Below are 20,747 nucleotides of genomic sequence, written 5' to 3'. Positions count from 1 at the left end.
GCTACACAGATTATTAGAAATGGGTTAATCAAGATGTGAGAATTAGCCAATAAGAGGTTAGAACTAACGGGCCAGGCAGTGTTTAAATGAATACAGTTTCCATGTTGTAATTTCGGGTGTAAAGCTAGCCATGCAGGAGCCGGGTGGGATGAAAAGCAGGCCTGCTCACCCCTATCACTATATAAGGGCTGTCTATTAATCAGTCTTAAAAGTTCCTGAAAAAAAATTGTAGCTTTTCTCCAACTACCTCAATACCACTTATTAAAGAGTTAATGATATACCCAACTTCCAAGTACAGGTCTATTTTTGAAATCTAGTCTGATCCTTTTCTTTTAATATGTTAATGCCATGTCCAATGTTATATATCCTGACTGTCAGGATAAATATAACTGGGAGCAACAGGGGAATGAAGACAAAGACAGGCAGACAGAGATGCACAGGCAGAAAGCTGGTGGGCTGGGCTCTAGCTGGAGAAGTCTCAGCACTCCCACTCAGCATGGATTTGAACAGAGAGGCAGGATACTGCATACGGCAGAACAGGAGATAAAAGTTATTACACACAGATAAACAAGAAAGCAGGGTTTAGCCAGTCTGCAGTCTTTAGGTCATAAACATTCACGGGGAGAAAACCATGGAAGACATTTTCTACACACACTGTCAACATCCACACGTGGACCAGAGGAAAGAGGAAGGCTTTGCCATTCCTCCATGGGTCTGAGGCTACAGGTCATTAACGTGGCCAGCTCTTATTAACACCACACATTCGCCCAGGACTTCACTCTGCCAGGGTTTTCTCCAATCCCTCCATGTTAATATGGAGAGTTTCCTGTTATATTTCCTAAGAATAATCCCCCAAATCCTAGACTACATATTCTTTCAGGTCTAAGTCATGGTATAATAACTGTTCCCTGACTTGGTACATAATTTTATCCTGTTTTTCTGACTCTTGGTCTCTCATTTAACCTGAAAGCTCCCTGAGAGAAGCACAGTACCTCATAACATTTTATTTCTAAGGGCATAATTCCAGACACAAACACTGCTGATTAAATAAAAATAATCACTGACTACACAACAACTGTTTTAATAGTTGCTTTCTAATATCAATTCTTTTAATTTGTCATTCTCCAATCTACTTGGCAGCCTGAAACAGTCACTCCCCACTCATACTTTTATCTCACACAAAGTAAATACTGATGACAATTATTCTACTGAATAACAAGATTCCTAAATCAAGGTATGGGGTATGCAAAGCAAAATATTGAATATTGCTAAGACAGGTTAAACCTGTGACTGGCCTATGCTTACAACAAGAGAACAATGAATAAAGACAAACAGCCCAAGGCAAATGAGAATTTAAATAGAAAATTCGCTAAGTCTTTGAAGTAAAATGACCAATTAGAACTAGTTCCTTATAAAAATGATACTTTATCCCAGAAGTCAGATTGCACATAATAGCAAACAAAGACAACAGAAGCATGGTCAGAAAGTCACGGTTACAACTGCAGAAATCTGGAGGAAATCTTTTTCTATGTTCGCAACAAAACAAAATATTAGATATGCCTATGTGTAAACACACTTTATTTGCAACCATAAGCATCCAGTAAATACCACAGCTCTCTAGCTACCTTCAAGCTTTCATATAAATTTGCATTATATATCTGAGGCCTTTTATGCATTTCATAACCTTGATCATTTGTATTCATACACTGACAATCTTTAGAACTAGAAAATATTTTACTGATACCTAGAAGTAATATAAACCACTAAACTGAATTCCAAATTTACACTCTACTTAGATCTACTGAGCTCTTTGACTTTATTCTCACTTAGGGAAACAAAAGGCCAATAGGAAGTTCCATCAATATCATCTACAAAACCCAAGTAAATAATAAATCACCATTTATTTTATTTTTGAGATATTCCAATTCTGTTTCCACAGTAGGCAGTCAAGCTAAAGATGATGTACTTGCTTTTTCCTGCCAGTTGCCATCACAAAGATGTTTTATTATGAATATGGGTTATTTAAATCTAACAATATAATTTCAATGTCACTACTGAAAACGTATAGATACTAAAATAACTGTACATACTTAATAATAATAATTCCATATATATTATAATTCCATGCCTTGACCATGACAAGGACATACCCAAACCTCAAAGTTTTAAAAGTCATACCCAACATTTACACATGACATCTCAAAATTCTTTTTGCTCTTCTAAGAACTTCCATGTATTCATACCTTAACTTTTGGTTTGACCAAAATATTTCAAGAACTTCATGTTAAAAACAATTTGTTTTTTTTTTCTATTAAGCTTCTGAGAAAAACTGCTTTAAACAATCAAGATAATTCTAAATCTACAAAAGGGAGTTGTTTTTTTAACATGGGATCTCACTATGTAGTCCAAGCTAGTTTCAAACTCATAATCCTCCTACCCCAGCATCCTGAGAGTTCAGAGTACTAATCCCCAACATTTTATGTATTAATGATATGAGAGAAAATTATTTTAGAAACTAGAGGGGAAATAAAAATGACAAGTTAAGCTAGAAAAAGCAAAACAGTGGGGAAAGAACACCTAAAATTAATCCTTATATTCAACAGGGCTCTTTAAGAAAAGGGATTTAAAAAAATAAATTTGTTTCATTAAAACTGTTTTGTACGAACAAATCTGTTAAGTACACACATGAAATCTGAGGAAATTTATATGATTACCCAGACTTGAAAAGTGTCCAACAGAAAGTAGAGTTACTTGAATAAGGCTGAACCCTACTAGCTTTAGTTTTCTATCTATCCTGTATCTAACTGAATGCTCTTTTTATTATGAAAATAGAGAGGTTCCTACCTGATTAGAGTAAGTGGATATTACATCACTGTTCTAAAATCATAAACTTTCTGGACTTGGAAAATAGAATAGTCATTAAGCACCCTAGGCTTGAGTAGACAGAGCAATAAACTTTCAATTATAGGGCTCAGGTTTCTGATGTGATGCATACCTAATTTTGAGTCACACTGACATATGTTAGGGTCATGGAAAACAAACCTTTTCACCCCAAGGATGTGATTCTTTATGTGATAAATATTGCTCTTGGGTAAAATAGTCCACAAGAAAAGAGCCTCAAATCTTAAACCCATGAAAAATATTTTACTTTTAAAGGATGAATTTATGGAGAATCACACGCACAAAAATATCAATTTCAGTAACTCCAGGAAAAGAAATACCTAGTTGTGTACTAACTATTTTATAGTAACAATAATGTAGAAACTGATTGCTGTCTATCCTGTGAAAACCATGTTAGAAGGATATGATAAGGAAAAACACAGATTACTACATACTACTAAAAGAAGTCAATAGATCAAAGTTTAAAAATGATACATGAACACATAAAAATAGGTAGATATATGGGTACTCTTATTCTACATAACTTCTCTGTAAACAGTACTTTTCTATTGTTTGCCAGAGAGAAAGTACTTTGTGTGCAAACATATACACGTGTATCTGTGTCTCTGTGTGTGTCTAGAAACAGAAAAAAAAATACTACTTATAAAAAGCCTGTAACTTCTTTTGCCGGAGATCTGCAGTGAGATGAGAGGAGGGGTATAACAGAGGAGCACTGGTTTTCACTATAAGCCTTTAACCATGTAAACACATTTTTTAAAAATACTGAAAAGCAACCAAAAAACCTTTCTGCTTTATGAACCTTATCCATTTTATTTACTCCTAGGGGCAAATACTAGTAATTCTGTTTGATAGTTATGTAGCTGAAGCACACACTTATGAAGCCATACTATCCCTTATACAGAACCTAAGAATTCTAACCAACAACTAATCTATAAAGAATATACCTTAGGCCGGGCGGTGGTGGCACACGCCTCTAATCCCAGCACTCAGGAGGCAGAGGCAGGCGGATCTCTGGGAGTTCGAGGCCAGCCTGGTCTACAAGAGCTAGTTCCAGGACAGGCACCAAAGCTACACAGAAACTCTGTCTCGAAAAACCAAAAAAAAAAAAAAAACGGAAAAGAAAAAAAAATATACCTTAGATAGACATAAATACCCCCATTCCTTTGTATATTTTGTTATTTAAATATATATGTATACTTATATATACGTATAAAAATCTCAGTAAAATATTCTTTAAAATACTCCAGAATTTTCTAAAAGAAAACTATATAGTATATTAAGTATTCTAAATAGCCTATCTTTCATTTCAATATTTCAAATGCTAAAAAATTAATAATAAAAAATTCTTATATTATTTTTAGAAAAGACTTTTAAAAAAGATTAGTCTCTAAATGCTACACATGTAACATGTACAAGATGAACAATTCCTTTCCAATCAAACACAGCTATTTGCAAACAACCTAATCACAGACTGCCCATCTCTTTTCACGAGAAAAAGAATGTTCTAGTGGCAAACAGCCTAGCAATATAGCTCAAAAAAGGTCTTGTAAGAGGTTAAACCAATCTGTCAGTAAAACAGAGCCTCAAGCAAGTGATCATATTTAAATCACTTACAATATGCTGCGCCAATTCCAATTAAAGAGTATGCAGGTAAGTATGTTACCTACCACTGCCCACATACATTTTATAATTAAGAAAAATGTAAAGGAAAGATCGGCACATTTACAACATGAGTAGTCTAAACTTTTCAGGGGTACAAACCAGGATTACATCTTTATCTCTTCATTGACTATATCTATGAAAAACAGAAACCTGATAGTTTTAATGGTGTTATGCTCTTCTCTCCAGACTCCAGGCCTGTTGTGTCTCCTCTCAGGCCATCTGTTCTGTGCTGGTACTTAAACGTTGGTGCTTAACCACCAATGCTTCAGTATGCTGCTAAATTTGTGTACATTTTTGTTGTGTACATTTTTGTGATCACGCCCCTGTAACTTAAAAATACCTGTATACAATTTGTTTTTATTTTTGTGATAATTTTACATTTTGTAAATATGGACATTTGTATTTAATTATGAAACATTTGAAATAACTGATTCATATATCTAAATTAAAACACACATAAACCAAAATTTTGCTTTATGAAAACAACTAGATAAATATCATCACCATTAAGAATTATTTAAATACTAAATAGCTCTTCCTTGAGTATGATCAGGAAGAAAAGTTACTTAAAAAAAAAAAAAGTCCTTTGGTTTAATTTCCCCTCTAACCTTCTCATAAACTTACTCACTGTGCATGGCAACAATATAACCAAACATTAACGACGTGTGTGTGTGTGTGTGTGTGTGTGTGTGTGTGTGTGTGTGTGTTTACAGTAACTCTTGGAAAGATACATAATATAACTATTACAGAGATTACAGGCGTATTTTCAGATATATCAAATTATTTCTTCAAAAGATAAAAAAAAAATCTTGGTTTCTCTCATTGGCCCAGAAAGATCTATCAAGTGCAGCCTCACAGTCCCTCATTTAACACACAGAAGCAGTGATTTTGAAAACTTCACAGAGATACAGCAATCATAGAAGTCCAATGCCATACAGGTCTTACCTTTGGGTGTTGCATAACTGTATAAAATACCAGGAGAGCTATGCTATCTTTCTCCTTTCTTTCTTTCTTTCTTTCTCTCTTTCTTTCTTTCTTTCTTTCTTTCTTTCTTTCCTGATTTCAGGAAATCAACTATGTGCATCTGTATTCAGTGTGTTTATACACTGTTTTGCTTAAAGTATAAAAAGAAAAAATTTATTTTCATGCAAACATACAACCAGAAGAATGATGTAGTCATATATTATAGCCTTTTCAAATTGTATTGATATTACTATTTGATGCTCTCAAAATCCAGTAAGAGGTACTGCTATCTTAACACTTATTTGCAATGTGGATTATGAAACTTATCTTTTCTTAATTTGAAATTAAAACCTATTGGTCCAGTACCATGCACTGGGAGGGAGGAAGAGAAAGAATGAGGCAAGGGAAAGAAAGAAAGGAGAAAGGGAAGAGTAGTGAGGAAAGGAGAAAGAGGAGGGAAGGGTGTAAGAAAGGAGGGAAAGAAAAAATCCACTGGTCTACCTACAATACAATACAAGGACGTATGTGGTTTTCTTAGCTAATAGACAGGTAATTTTAAATATACTGCTTTATAGCTGGGCATAGTGATGCAGAGCTATAGTCCCAGAGCTGGGAAAGACTGAGGCAGAAAAATCAGGAATTTAAGAAAACCTTGTATATAAGTTTGTGGCAAGTCTGGGCTATGTTGAGAGACTGTGTCAAAACAAAATGCGATTCACTGAATTATGCATACATTTGAAATGTTGAGATACTTTATTAGAACTATAAAATTCACATACTTGTTCTTGAAGAGGACTCAGTTCAGTTCCCAGCACCCACATGGTACCTCACAAAAATCTGTAACTCCGGTTTCAGGAAATTCACTTTCTTCTGTTCTCGGGCACCAGACACACGTAACACATACACACAGGCAAAACACTCATACATGTAAAATAAAAAAGTAAACACGCTAAGTCTTTAAATATTGAAATGTCAATCATTTCTGTAACTCAGATATCATTTTAGCAACAAATACAATTAGTTGTTTTCCTTTAAAAAAAGTTGTTTAAGTTATTTAAGAGTATGTGTCTGTCCCAAATAATCATCATCAGTTGTTCTTTCAAGCAAAAATAAGTGTCCAAAAACCCTGGACTTGTTTGGCTTGCAATTTAAAATTTCATCTAAGTATTTCTAGTGACAACAATACTTTGTTAAGCAACACAAGTATTTTTGGCATAGTTTCCATTACAAAGACATATTAAATATCAAATAGGGGTTCAGTGCTTAGGAGCACTGGCTGCTCTAGCAGAGGACTGGAAACACCCTCCTGGCTCCTCACACTGCTTGCAACCCTAGTTCCAAGGAATCAGACACCCTCTTCTGACTTTTGCAACAACAGGCAAGAGACACTTGTAGGCAAACCACATTAAAATAAAAATAAATATTTTAAAATATGTATATTAACTAGACAAACTTGACCAGGCACAGTGGCTTACACCTGTAATCTCAGCACATTAAGTGACTAAAAGGATTAAGGCTAGCCTGGGCTACACACTGAGTTCAAGTCCAGCCTAGGCTGCAAAACAAGAACCCGCCTCAAACAAAATAAAAGACAAGCTTGTACTCTAGGCAGTAACTTTTACTACTTCATCATTTTTATGTGAAAACAAATTTTTAACTACAAGCACCGTGTGAAGAATCTATTAACTACCAGTACAAGGTAGTAGAAGTTTTGATCATATCAAGGTGGCAACAATTTACCCACTATTTACTTATTTATTTACAGATCAGGTCTCTTTATTTAGCTCAAGTGCCCCAAACACACATACCTACCCAACCTTTATTTCATAATCAGTACTTTTGTAACACTTGGATGGCAACTGCATCTCTGCCTTCCCTCTTCCCACAATTCTCTTAGTTGGTGCAAATGGCATTTTAATAGTATAAAAATAATTCTGATCTCACAGACAACCTCCGGAGCCTTTAGAGTGTTTGAGAACCACAGTATTGGGCAAATCAACTCATGTCCTTAGACTGTTGTGAGTCACCACACAATCAGCACAAGGCGATAAGGTTATGGCAACCATCTGTGAAGCTTTAACCCACCGCCCTTGAACCCTAAGACAAAGTCAGAGAGGCCTGCCTTCATTAGTAACCTGGGCCATATTTGCTCAAGATCTAGTCTTTGGGCAACAAATTTAAAAGTGGGCTTTTTCAACCTACCAGTAAAACAGACTTCAGCCGGGCGATGGTGGCACAAGCCTTTAATCCCAGCACATGGAAGGCAGAGGCAGGCGGATCTCTGTGAGTTCGAGACCAGCCTGGTCTACAGAGCTAGTTCCAGGACAGGCTCCAAAGCCACAGAGAAACCCTGTCTCGAAAAACCAAAAAAAAAACCAGACTTCAAATGGATTAATACTAAGCATTTCATTATATGCCACCAATTTAAGACAAGATAAAAAGATATTTATTTAAGTTCTGGTAAAGACAGGCAAAAAATAAAAATAGTAAAGCAAAAAGGTCCAGACAAACACGAGCAAGACTGCAAAAGTTATGATCTACTGAAACTCAGGTTAGAAGAAAGGTACAGAAACAAACGTGCAGCAGAGTCTACAAGAGAAACAACCTGTTTAGTACACTTCTACTCTAGTAAAATGAGACACTAGTTTGTAAGTGGTAGAAGATTTAAAATATGTCCAAATGAACTGAGGACAACCAATACTGTTGCACATAGTATTTAAAAGAAAAAAAGTAGGCTGGAAAATGCCCCAAGAGTTTAAAGAACAGGTCACAACTTATTGTCAGTAACTACAGTTCCAAATAATCCAAGTCACACTTCTGGCCTCTGAGGGAATTCACACAAGGCATAGACACAAACCCAAGCACTTTTTTTAAAAAAACAAAAAAAAAATGTGATGACTATGGTAGCACCTGACAGTAAGCAAATACCGAAGACAGGCAGGAAGATCATGAGTTGGAGGCCAGCCTGGATTATATCTTTTAAAAAGCCTGGAAGACGGGACATGATTGGGTTTTTCCAGACAGGATTTGTAGCCCATGTAGGCTTCAAAGTTACTATGTAACCTAGGCTAATTGCAACCTAGAGATCTTGCCTCAGCATCCCAAGCATTGATATTACAGGCATATACCACCGTGCCCAGCTTTTTATAAGTTTTAATATTAAGTACCGAAACAAATTTCTCCATTGCAAAAAAACAATACAACCCTCTGGTTAACTATGCAAGTAAGTGGTGTAGGGCAATTTTGTATTCTATCAATTATGTTTTAAATAAACGCTGATTGGCCAGTAGCCAGGCAGGAAGTATAGGCAGGACAACCAGACCGGAAGTAGAGGAGGGACAATGAGGACAGGAGTATTCTGGGAAGAAGGAAGCTCTCTCTGCAGTCCTGTCCAGACACCGAAGAAACAGAATGTAACCTGCCCCACTGAAAAAGGTACTGAGCCATGTGTCTAACATAGATAAGAATAATGGGTTAATATAAGTTATAAGAGTTAATAAGAAGCCTAAGCTAACGGGCCAATTAGTTTATCATTAATATAGAACTCTGTGTGATTTTCTTTGGAACTTGATTTTTCTTTGGAACTTGATTTTAGGAACCTGGCGGGACAGAAACCCCAACAAGCAGGCCCTCATGTTACAAATAAGATCAGAATTTTCTTCCAGAATACAACTCAAATACAATTATGGGCTGGGTGTGGTAGAGTACATTTTAATCCTAGCACTCAAGAGGCAGAAGCAGGCAGATTTCTTACCAGCTCCAGACCAGCCAGAGCTCCACAGTGATACCTTCTCTGAAAACAACCAACCAACTATACATCTTACAGTTGATAGAATAATTATAAAGCAGAGTGATTATTATGATTATTCTTTCAATAGTAAAATTTGCTGAAATTAGTACTGCCCTAACTCTGAAAAGGTGCTTAACACTTCTCAGCACAGACACAACTTTGAACCTTCACAATTATTTAGAAGTATGGCACAAAGATCACTAGTAGCTAACTAAAATATGAATTGGGTTTGGCAGATGGCTCATCAGATAACAGTGTTTGCTGACCAACAATACAAGCCTGATCATCTGAGTTCAAGACTCAGCACCCATGTGAAAAGTACTCCAACATCCTAAAGAGTAACTGGAGTAACACAACCTGAAAATTCTTATTCACTAAATGAATTTGAGTGAAATACAAACTTTTATCAGTAAGGAAAATTTAAACAAATGTGCAAATATACAGTGATTGGGAATGGTCTCCTCCAAAGATCTGAATGCTTGGTCATTAGAAAGTAGTGCTTCTTGACAGGGATTAGCAGGTGTGATCTTTTGGGGGTAGTCGTGGCCTTGGAGGAAGAATGTCACTGGTGGTGGGCTCAAGCCAGACCCAGTGTCTCTTCTTTCCTTGCTGCCTTTGCAACTGGATGTGTTGAACTCTCAGTTATCATGTCTGTCTTCCATGAGAATAAATCTCTGGAACCGTAGGCAAGTCCCAATTAAATGTTTTCCTTTATAAGAGTTGCTATGGTCAGTGTCTCCTGACGGCAACATAACACTGACTAAAACACACAGCTACTGAATGTTCTCAAACAAAACTATATGCACTGATGTTTTATATATTTAAATGTTTTTAGGTGCAAGTAATAAAAATAAAGGCAAATTAACCCAGTTATCCTTCAAGGACTGATTCAAATTCTTCCATATACTGGTTTCCATAAGTAGCCACACTTCCACGGTCAAACATAACCTTGCAAATATCAGGGCTCACTAATCTACTCCAACTATTTATAATCTGGCTAACCATACTTTGTAAAAATGTATTTCTGTACAACTTCTTTATCCTTCATTCTCTGTAAATAACCCATGTCTTAATAAAAGACTAAGACCCAGCACCTCTCAGTGTCCACAGTAGGGGACTGGTAATGTTGCCAATGACATAGTGAATTTTAACTTATTCTGTAGCCTTTATTAGGAAAATCAGTCACACGGTAATATTAACACATTTTTCTGAAGCATTACTAAGATAGTTTACAAATTTTTATTTTTCAACATAAAGATTATGGGCTGAAGAGATGACTCGGCCATTAAAGGCTAGGCTCAAAACCAAATAGAGAAAGATTATATTTATAAAACCTGTAAATTAGAAGTTTTTTATACAAAATCATTGTTAAAAGCACTGATAAATCAGCCAATTACTGCCTTGTTTTCTACTTTAATTTTGAAATCATAGTCATTTCTACCTCTAGTGGTAACCAAGAGATCATGGGCTTCATAAAGAATAATGAATTTAGTTTCTTCTCAACTTCGGTTACTTCTACTCTAGTCAATTTATGTACCTGCTAGCAATTGTCTAAATTCTGGCCTTCATCACTAATCAAATTTCAAATTCTCCAAGTCCTCCAAACTTCAATTTTCTATCCCCTTTCATTTTGTTTCTTTTAAAACCTATTCGTCCTTTATTCTTACTACAACATCTAGTTCCAAATTCTTAAACTGTGAGTTACAACCCTGTTTGGAGTAATAAAACTGAAATCAGGGTTTACAAATTATTGGCAGTATTCCACTGCATGGATACAGCAGTTTATACATTTATATTTTTTTAAAGGATATAGTGTTTGCTTTCAGTTTGGGGAAACTAAGAATAAAGGTCCTATAAATATTTTTATGTTGTCTTTAAAACCCAGTTTTCACCTCATTGGGACAAATTCCTATGAGTGGATTGCTAGTTCATATGGTAAGACAAAGTTTAGTTTTGTAAGAAACTGAAAAAAAAAATGTTCCTTAAGTCCAGTTTCTTAAAAATGTGGGTTATAATCCCATAGGGAAGTCACATAACTAAATATAAGGTCAAAAAAAATCTGGCAACAGTGAAAGGTTTCTGAATATACAGCATCCAAAACTTCCAAAATAAAATGTGTAATGAAACCAAGACGTCTCTGGCAGCACTTACCTGCTGGGCCATGAAACTGCACTTCAGCCTTGACTCTAGATGTAACACGTATGCTTCACCGTGCATGTCATCACACCATGCCATGACAATGAACACATTGCTAAAACATCTTGGTTCAGATTCAAGACTATTGTGTGCCATAAATGCCAGCGTTTTGAATGGATATACACTGTTTTCTGCTCTTAAGGAACCAATGAAGGTTTAATTATGGGAAACAAATACTATTAATATTTTCCTGTGATCATTCTTTAGAATGTACCAAATTTGTGTATTTTTATATGGCACTATGTTAAAGTATTTGATTTTTAAAATTGCTGAGTCAAGTTTCATTTTTTTAAAAAAGCTGCTCAATGACAATAAATTTTGGCTTGGGATTAAAAATCAGAATTTCTAATGGCCCTATTAAAATAATGATCATCTCTGAAAAATGCTAAAGATGCTTTACATCCTACAGTATCAAGTATTCAGCCAAGATTTTACTCTTTATGTAAAAGTAAACATATCTTTATACTTAGCACGTGAATTTGCTTTTGTTTTTAATAAATGATAATTATATGAATATCAAAGAATTGCTTTAAAATAAACGATTTATTGTTTTGTATATTTATGTTTGTCTTGTATACCTGTTCTATACAGCTATACAGCTAAGCTTATGGAAAAATTTCTCAAGTGCAAAGAGGTCATTAGTGGAAAAGTTTGAGCTCTGCTCTAGTCTACCAGCCGCCCCTTGATGCCATCTGCTTTTCTTCCTCAACGCTCACACACTACTACTAAAGAATTCAATTACTGGAAAACTAACTGCAGAAAGAAAAAAAAAGAGGAGGGGAGGTGAGAGGATGACGGAGTATAGCAGGGAGGAAAATATTAACAAAGTACAATTATTTTGACTTATCATTCATAAATGATATAATGAAACTGTACTGGGTGGTTTTGAGTGTCAATATGACACAAGCTAGAGTCATCAGAGGAAGGAGCCTCAACTAAGGAAATGCCTCCTCGAGATCCTGCTATAAGGCATCTCCTCATTTAGTGACCAATGGGGGAAGGCCCAGCCCATGGTGGGTGGTGTCATCCTTTGGCTGATTGATGGTCCTGGGTTCTCTAAGAAGGTGTGCTGAGCAAGCCATGGGAAGCAATTTTTACCAAATCAACTAAAGCAAGCTAGTGTGATATATGATGCGGTCAAAACAATGTAGGAGGTCTTTCATCTCCTAAGTACTCATGAGTCTTTGATTTGTGTTTGTGTGTGTGACTGTACTGACGAATGCTTTTGGTTTTCACACTCTCAGTTGTGTACAGAGGAGGTCTGAGAGTAGTAATAGTAACCATGGCATTACAGTGACCATTTATTGATCAGTGTGTACAATCTCATGATGCTTTTGGTTTTCACACTCTCAGTTGTGTACAGAGGAGGTCTGAGAGTAGTAATAGTAACCATGGCATTACAATGACCATTTATTGATCAGTGTGTACAATCTCATGCTCAATAACTTTATGAAATCTGAAGAGGCTGGACTGGGTGGTTTTGAGTGTCAATATGACACAAGCTAGAGTCATCAGAGGAAGGAGCCTCAGCTGAGGAAATGCCTTCTTGAGATCCAGCTGTAAGGCATTTCTCATTTAGTGATCAATAGGGGAAGGCCCAGCCCATGGTAGGTGGTGCCATCCCTGGGTAGCTGGTCCTGGATTCTATGAGAAAGCAGGCTGAGTAAGCCATGAGGAGCAAGCCAGTAAGCAGCACCCTCCATGACCTCTGCATCAACTCCTGCCTCCAGGATTCTTTCCTGTTTGAGTTCCTGTGCTGAATCCCTTCAGTGATGAAGTGTTCCTCCCCAACTTGCTTTTTGGTCATGGTGCTTTGTTGCAGCAACAGAAACCCTAACAAAGACAAAAAGTCATGATGTATGCTAACCAAAAATAAAATATATTCCAAAAAGAATTCACTCACTTTAGAATCTGTAATATATTTTCTTTTATCCTGTACTTCCAATTATAAATTTTATTTTACAGATGTTTTTCCCAGTTCCTGAGCAGCTAAAGATTATTGCTTAACCAACCATGTTGACTGGCTCTTCTTACATGAATATGTGATTTCCGAACTTTCAATGGGCCTGCCCTAACTATACTTGTATTCATCTTAACTCCCTTGTGACCTTTCACCAATAGTTTTGCTAATTCTCCATTTCCCTCAAGTCTATTAATTTTACCACTTTTATTTACATCTTCACGCTTTTTGTTTACTGTATATGTTTAAAATGTCTTTCCTTCTATTCTTCTACTGCTTATGACTCCTGTTCAGTTATGTCCTCCTTAAAATGTCTCCCCCCACCCAGGGCTGGGACTCAAGCTCAGGGACTTTACACACTAGGCAAGCACTCATATTACCCAACCACATTCCTAGACCTACAAAAGTTCTTCCATGTAAAACACCACTTCCCTCTTTAGGCCAACACTGTAGTAAGATCCTACTTCTACCACTTAGCATAAAAGACTTTATTGGTAGAGAAATGAGCATGTCCCATGACCTCGCAGACAGCACTCAGAAACTACCCACTTAATGAAATTACCTTTGAATGAACCATCCCTTCATTCATCTCACCCAGTACTGTATCTAGATACTGGCAAAACATTTCTGTTCTGACTTCCACTCTTGGCCTCACTGGGCCACACACTTACTTCCACTAAATAAGAAGTGCATATAAACAAGATGATACCTACCAACTCCTCTCTTGCAGATGACACTTTTAACCTCCCCCCAAGACTGTGCTTGGGATGGAATGCACTACAGATGAATGCAAAGGAGCAGCAATTTGAAAAAGTGATTCTAAGAGCCTGAATTGGACACACTTGGCATGCCTTTGCATGAAACCTCTATGGTAACAGAGGAGCCTGGAATGATGAAAGGAGTTTGTGCTCAATCATGCTCTACTGTGAATGGTCAATTTATAAATTCTAAATTTTACTAATTATAAATATAAACCCTTTAAAGAAATTATATATATATATATATACACACACAATCATGGTAAAATGCTAAAATACATTTAACCATTTGTTAGATTGTCTTATAGTCTCTTAGTATTTATACCTATTATAAATGAATGTCTTCCCTAGGTCTCACAAATATTAAGGGCAGATCTCTTTCATTAACCTACTTTATAAATTATTAAAATATCATTATATGGATGAAGAAAGCATAGAAGTAAAATCAGAAATGAGAAAGATTATTTTCGAATATCAACAACTGGTTAACTATTTTATTAAAATAACAAGTCTAAACCTTAAATCTTAAAACTATAATTTCTGTCTTTATATCACACCAATATGAAAACAAATTGTTACTGATGAATTAAATGTCCTAATAAAATCTCAAATATTATTTTTAAATTTGAAACTATTACTCAGTATCAAAGTGTTTCATAGAACCTAAAGGAAACTCAACGCATATCTTTCTAAAAAAAACAGTTAAGAAAGTCTTAAGTTCCATTTATCCTGTAAGGATGTTTCTCATACTTAACATTACAAAGATAATTCTCGGTGAAACACTTAAATGTATGTCCATATGTAACTAATTGCCCTATTCTTCTCTAGTTCTCATAATCTCAAGTTTAGGATTAGTTACACAGAGAACCATCGATCACTACATACTGCTCTTGAAGACATCAGTCTAGAGCAGGGCAATGAACAAACTCTCAACATGATGGCCATTGCCCTGAAAGTTACTGAAAACCAAACTGCAAGCAATGCTGACGACAGTAGGTGCAAAACCACAGCCTGTCCTTCAGACCACTTTCCCTCATGGGAGATACAACACAAGAGGAGGGTTTCTACTTTATTGATATCAAGTCTTATGTCTTGTAAGTGTCATGGAAAAAAAAAAAAAACATTTCAGTCAGTTAAAGTAGGAAAATGCCCTGAAGCATAGACAGTAGCTGGCTTATCATTCCAGAGTTCTGCAGAGCTTTTCCCTCCTGTTAAAGATGGCTAATGCTGTGACATTCTTTGATTCTAGGAGCTACTCAATGAAATCCAAGATTTAGTTCTAAATATAATGAATTCCACATCACTGAACAAAGGACAAAATTCTATGACAAAGTAATTAATAGAAAACGTCACAACGCAGTCACCTTCTCATTTTCAGAGTCTGGGTCCACACTGGTAACACCAGCATCACTGACATAATAAACATTCTTATTCTTAGCAAATACTTTGAACGAAAACATTTCCAAAGTAAGTCTCCCCTAATAAAAATCTATATTCCGAGCCAGGCGGTGGTGATGCATGCCTTTGATCCCAGCACTCGGGAAGCAGAGACAAGCAGATCTCTGTGAGTTCAAGGTAAGTCTGTTTTACAAAGCGAGTTCCAGGACAGGCTCCAAAGCTACAGAGAAACACTGTTTTGGAAAACAAAACAAAAAAATCAAAATCCAAACAAATAAAAAATCTATATTCCATATGAAAGCAGTAAGAGCGAAAATGTCATTAAAGTATATAAGCTGATTTCTACTTCCTGAGACAATTGGGCACCAGGGGGAAGACAAAACATAGAAGTATTTTTCAAGATACTGGACAACAAAAACCATGATCCTTGATAGATGGGTACCAACCCTGAACCCAACAACAGTCGCATCTTACTGCCTAGAAGATCTCTAGTCCGTGAACAGGGAGGAGGGAACCTAGGTAGTACATTAGCTGAGTAGAGGGAATGAAGTCTGGAGATAATGCAGCTAAATACTTATGAAGAATATCACAGAGAAGAGAGCTAAACAAGAAAAAGATTGCAGAGGATATCCCTACAGACTTCTGAGCTGTCAGTACCTGTAAGTGTGAAGAAACTATGCAAAGTCACTGAAAGAACCAAAAAATTATTTCAGGTAACAACACAGTTACTGTTCCCACCAATTACTGTACTTGGAAGAGTTTTGACTCAGTAGTACAAAAAGGTATTGCTTAACAAACTTACTGCCACTATGGATGTGTTCACCTTTGATTCTAGTACTTGGGAGACAGAGGCAGGCAGATCTCTGTAAGACCAGTCTGGTCTATTCAGTAAGTTCTAGGAAAGTCAGGGCTACAAAAAGAGACCCTGTCTCAAAATAATCAATTAATTAATTAAATGCAAATTCTGAAAAGATAAAACTGTTTCTGAGTAACATAAATACATCCCAGAATAAAGCTCAAAATATTGATATTTTGTGGAATAATAAAATATCCAACAAGATCATCAAATAAAAATCAGCAGGATACAAAAGCAAAGAAACATAATTCATACTGAGGAGAAAACTCAAGCAAAACCAACTAAATGAAATGACACAATTAGTATATATGGGCAATAAGACAATTATAACTATATCCCATGTTTAAGAATCTAAAAAGATAAAACAGAAAAACCTGGACATGGAAGGTATAATGGCAAGTTTTCTACAGAGTAAACTATGTCTAAAATGAAATACATGCTGGGTAGGAGTAAACATAATAGAAAATATTCACAGATACCACAACAGACTAGTCAAAATCAAAGAAAAAACAACAACAAAAACACATCCATGAACCTCTCAATAAGCTTTCAAACACATCTAGGAACTTAATATACATGTAACTGGGCTTCCAAAAGGAGGAAAGACAAGTAAGTTCAGGTACACGTACACATACACGTACACACACACACACACACACAGTATATTTAAAGAAACAATGCCTTCATTTTTTTCCAAATTTGATAAAAATGAAACCCACAGATCCAAGCTCAATAAACTTCAAGTATAAGGAACACAAAGAAAAATACACCATTTCATTTACAAAGGATTCTTGCTCACAAATTTATAACTAAATGTAATCTAGAAATGTTTTTAATTAGGTTCATCTTTAGGTTAACTATCCTTTCATGACACAGAGTTTCAAATGGCACTTTAATAGAGTTCATTAAGTCATGCAGCCAACTGAATAAACTATGCAGCACATTTTCTAACCATTGGCAAAATATAGTTCATAAAAATAATGTATTGTGGTGAGACATGCGTTTAATCCCAGAAACTGTAAGGCAGAGGCAGGTGGCTCTCCAAGAGTTCCAGACCAGCCTGATCTATATAGCCAGGGAAAATAAGACTCTGTACCTAAAAATAAATAAACAAAATAGTAATAAGGTATTTTGTTGCTCTACTGCTTAAACATACTGTGTTGACCCAATTTTAATAAACTATTCTTTTAAGAAAGCAAAGAATAGTTCTTTTCCTTTTATTTCCCTTATATAGGTCATTCACAACAGAATTAGGACACTAAAACTCACTTAGAGAAACTGAGCGGTGGAACTGAAAACGCAGAAGTAGACCTGAGGTTTAGAAAGCAGCTCGTCCCCTCCCAAGGCGCTAGGGAGAACCGGGCAGCTATTCTTTTGGAACATCACTATTTTCAAAATATACATTTTTTAAATGAGTGTGAACTCAAAGTGAAAGCAGCTATTATGTTTTTAACTCTTCACCCAAGTACTAAGTTTAAAAAAAATAAAACAAAAATGTTAAACCTTTCTCATACAACTGACCACCTGCCCAGGGATGGCACTGCCAGCAGTGGGGTGGGCCATCCCACGTCAAGCAACCAAGAAAATGCCCCAGAGACTTGCCTACATGCGAAAATGACAGAGTAGTTTAAAATCTCAATTGAGGTCCCCCTTTTCCTGATGACCCTTGTGTCAAGATGACAAAAAACTAACCAGCACAAATCTAGAAAGAAAAATAATTTCCAGGAAAATACAGAACTGACATGTGCAAAATTAATAGAATATGAATTTAAATAACAAGTTTTTATACTGCATCAATTTTCACATATATAAGACAGAAATATCTTCAAATCAAAAGTCGCAAGATTACTGTTGTAATGAGACTCTATTAAGAAAGAAGTGTCCAAACCCAACTGTAATACCAGCAATGATAACCACTGAAGTACTTACAGAGCACCTGTGCTACAATACCATAGCGATAAAATGGAGGCACTTTGACCTCTCTGATCTAGGTACTAACATGCTTCCAACACTCCATTTCTATCTCAAAAGCCACATTTCTTCTTAGCAGAAACTCAACATGTCAAACAAAAGACTTAATTAACCCAGCTCTCATGACTTCAGTTATTTACATAAACCGCAAAATACCTTTAAATAATTCCCCAAATACTAATTTAATAACGCATCAATAACCCGGTAAGTCATCTGATCACACTTAGATATTTAAATTGCTGGCTACAGAAGTGTTCTTGACCAATCAGCAATGTTAACTCAATTTTTCACCGCTGAAATGTTACCAGTTTCAATTTTTGAATCATTTATTCTTAGATTTAAAAGGTTAATAAGAACACACCTTTGCACATAATTTCACAGTTAAGTCTTTTTCTTTCGTAGACAAGATTTCTCTGTCTCCGTCATTTTACCAAATTACCAAAGACATCACAATGTGGTTTGAATTTCAGCACTTCAGACAATAAATGACAATACAGACAGGTCTGGCAGAGTGAAAGATTCAGTTTCTCAATTTCAGGAGGTATAACTACTTGGTTAATAAGCAGGATGGGCACTCCTTCCAAGATCCAATTAAACCACCTGATTTTTTTTTTCTGGCCAAAGAACCAAATTAAGGGTTTATGACGTGAAATCTAAGTTCAAAGTATGTTATTTTCACAGAAAATAAGTTAGCTAGAGAAGAAGAAAACACTTACATTTGGAGCATGACCTGGTTCAAGAATACCCCATCCACCAAAGCCACATATTCATCCAGGTTGGTCCCGTTTCCTGCAGCCAGAGGTCCAAACGTTTTAACCTAGAACACAAGGATTATCACGACGTTAACGCCCACCTCCATCTCTGCAGCCGCAAATAACACAGCAAAATACACAATAAAGGACATCCTACTTACCCAAGTGACCAAGGGGCTGGTCATGAACTGCTCCAGAAGGGGAGTAAAGATTTCGTTCTCCATTTTACAGATTATATATTCGGGCGGGGAGGAAAAAGGGAAGTACCACAAAAACGCCTAGGGAATTGGTCACTAAACGTAGAAGTAAGACGAAATCAATGAAAGTCCATTTCGGCAAGGCAGGAAAATCCCATCGAAGAGGGGGAAGGACTCTCGCTCCTCAAAACCCCCCAGGGAAAACGAGCCCAAATCCCGCGCGGAGCCGCAGCCGGCGCTGGCAGTGTCTGCACCCGGAGAGGAGGGGCAGAAGAAAGGCATCTGGAGGAGGAGGACGCGAAGAGCGGCCGGGGCACGAGACAAAAAGCCCGTCAAGGTGGCCCCGCTCCCGGAGGGAGCCGTTCAGCGCAGCGGCCGCCGATGAATCGCGAGCGCCGCGGAGGCTGCGGGGCGGCCGGGCTGGCCCTTGGCGAGCGGCTCTGGGCGTTTCAGCGGCCGGCGGGCACGGGCGCCGGGAGCGTCCGCCCGCAGCGTGTCCTCGCCTTCTCAGGCGCGGCTCGCCCCTCGCCGGGCGCTCACCATCCCTCCGCGGGCTCGCGCTCGCCTCAGCCCTCTTGCCCTGCCCGGGACCGAAGGCTCCGCTGGGTGTCCCTGACCGTCCGGCCGCGGGAGCCCCGCCAGCCTCCGGTGCCTCAGCGACGCCCGGGCGCTCCGCCGCCGCCGCCGCCGCCGCGCTCCAGCCTCCTCCGCCGCCCTCTGGAGGAGCTGGGGTAACGGCCCCAGAACCGCAGTGCCGCAGCACACCCGTGCCCGCCGCCGGTCGGGCGAGCGCGCCGCTCCCTCCGCGCCGATATCCTTCCGCCGACTCCCCGCCCTCCGCGCCTCTGCCTCTGGATTGTGGGAGAAGAAAACCGCGCATGAGCGCGCCCCCGAGCGCGCGCCCCCGGCCGGCCCGCCGCCCCCCACGTTCTGGCGGCGTGTTGGGGCGCGCACGGGACCGGGCGCGCGCGCGGGCGCGAGGGGGCTGCAGCTGCGGCAACGGACGGCGTCGCGCCCGCGCCCCGGACGGTTGCCAGGGCCCAGGGGGCGGGGATGGGCTAGGCTGAGGAAGGGGGTCTGCCTGCTTGCTCGCTCATGCCTAATTATGGTTTATTTCCTCCCGGAGTGCCTTCTTTGATGTGCGAAGGAAAGGGAACGAAACACATCTCTTTTAAACAGGATGGATGCAGACATCCTCTTTCGGACACTTTGATTTGCTCTGTTAAACATGCATTTTCGCCCGCGAAAAGGAGTAGGAAAACTGCAGCAAAAAGCAAAGGCATATCTTGGGAAGGCAGAAGAGGGGGTTGATTTTGTTCCCCCCCTAAAAAAAAAAAAAAAAA

General features: G+C 37.9%; 1 protein-coding gene across 7 annotated transcripts in view; it reads right to left on the bottom strand.

The window, feature by feature from the left end:
• Positions 1 to 20,074, bottom strand: part of Ccdc88a (coiled-coil domain containing 88A) — a 154,294-nt gene extending 134,220 nt beyond the window's left edge. For 4 of the 7 annotated variants that reach the window (XR_001229208.2, XM_013350743.2, XM_005359161.3 and 1 more), the window contains exons 1-2: positions 19,369 to 20,070; positions 19,172 to 19,272 (exon numbers count right to left, since the gene is read on the bottom strand). Coding sequence is in view for 6 of the 7 variants with exons in the window: in XM_013350743.2 (XP_013206197.1) it covers positions 19,172 to 19,272; positions 19,369 to 19,431 (164 nt within the window). In the remaining variant the exon portion in view is untranslated. Of the gene's footprint in view, positions 1 to 19,171; positions 19,273 to 19,368 lie in introns of all 7 variants that reach the window. The other 3 variants (XM_026785137.1, XM_026785138.1, XM_005359162.3) reach the window with 2 other exon arrangements.
• Positions 20,075 to 20,747: the final 673 nt, after the last annotated feature.

The sequence above is a fragment of the Microtus ochrogaster genome, linkage group LG1, assembly GCF_000317375.1.
Source record: "Microtus ochrogaster isolate Prairie Vole_2 linkage group LG1, MicOch1.0, whole genome shotgun sequence".
Classification (NCBI taxonomy): domain Eukaryota; kingdom Metazoa; phylum Chordata; class Mammalia; order Rodentia; family Cricetidae; genus Microtus; species Microtus ochrogaster.
The sequence above is the reverse complement of the archived record's forward strand: the minus strand, read 5'-3'. Positions and strand labels throughout refer to the sequence as shown.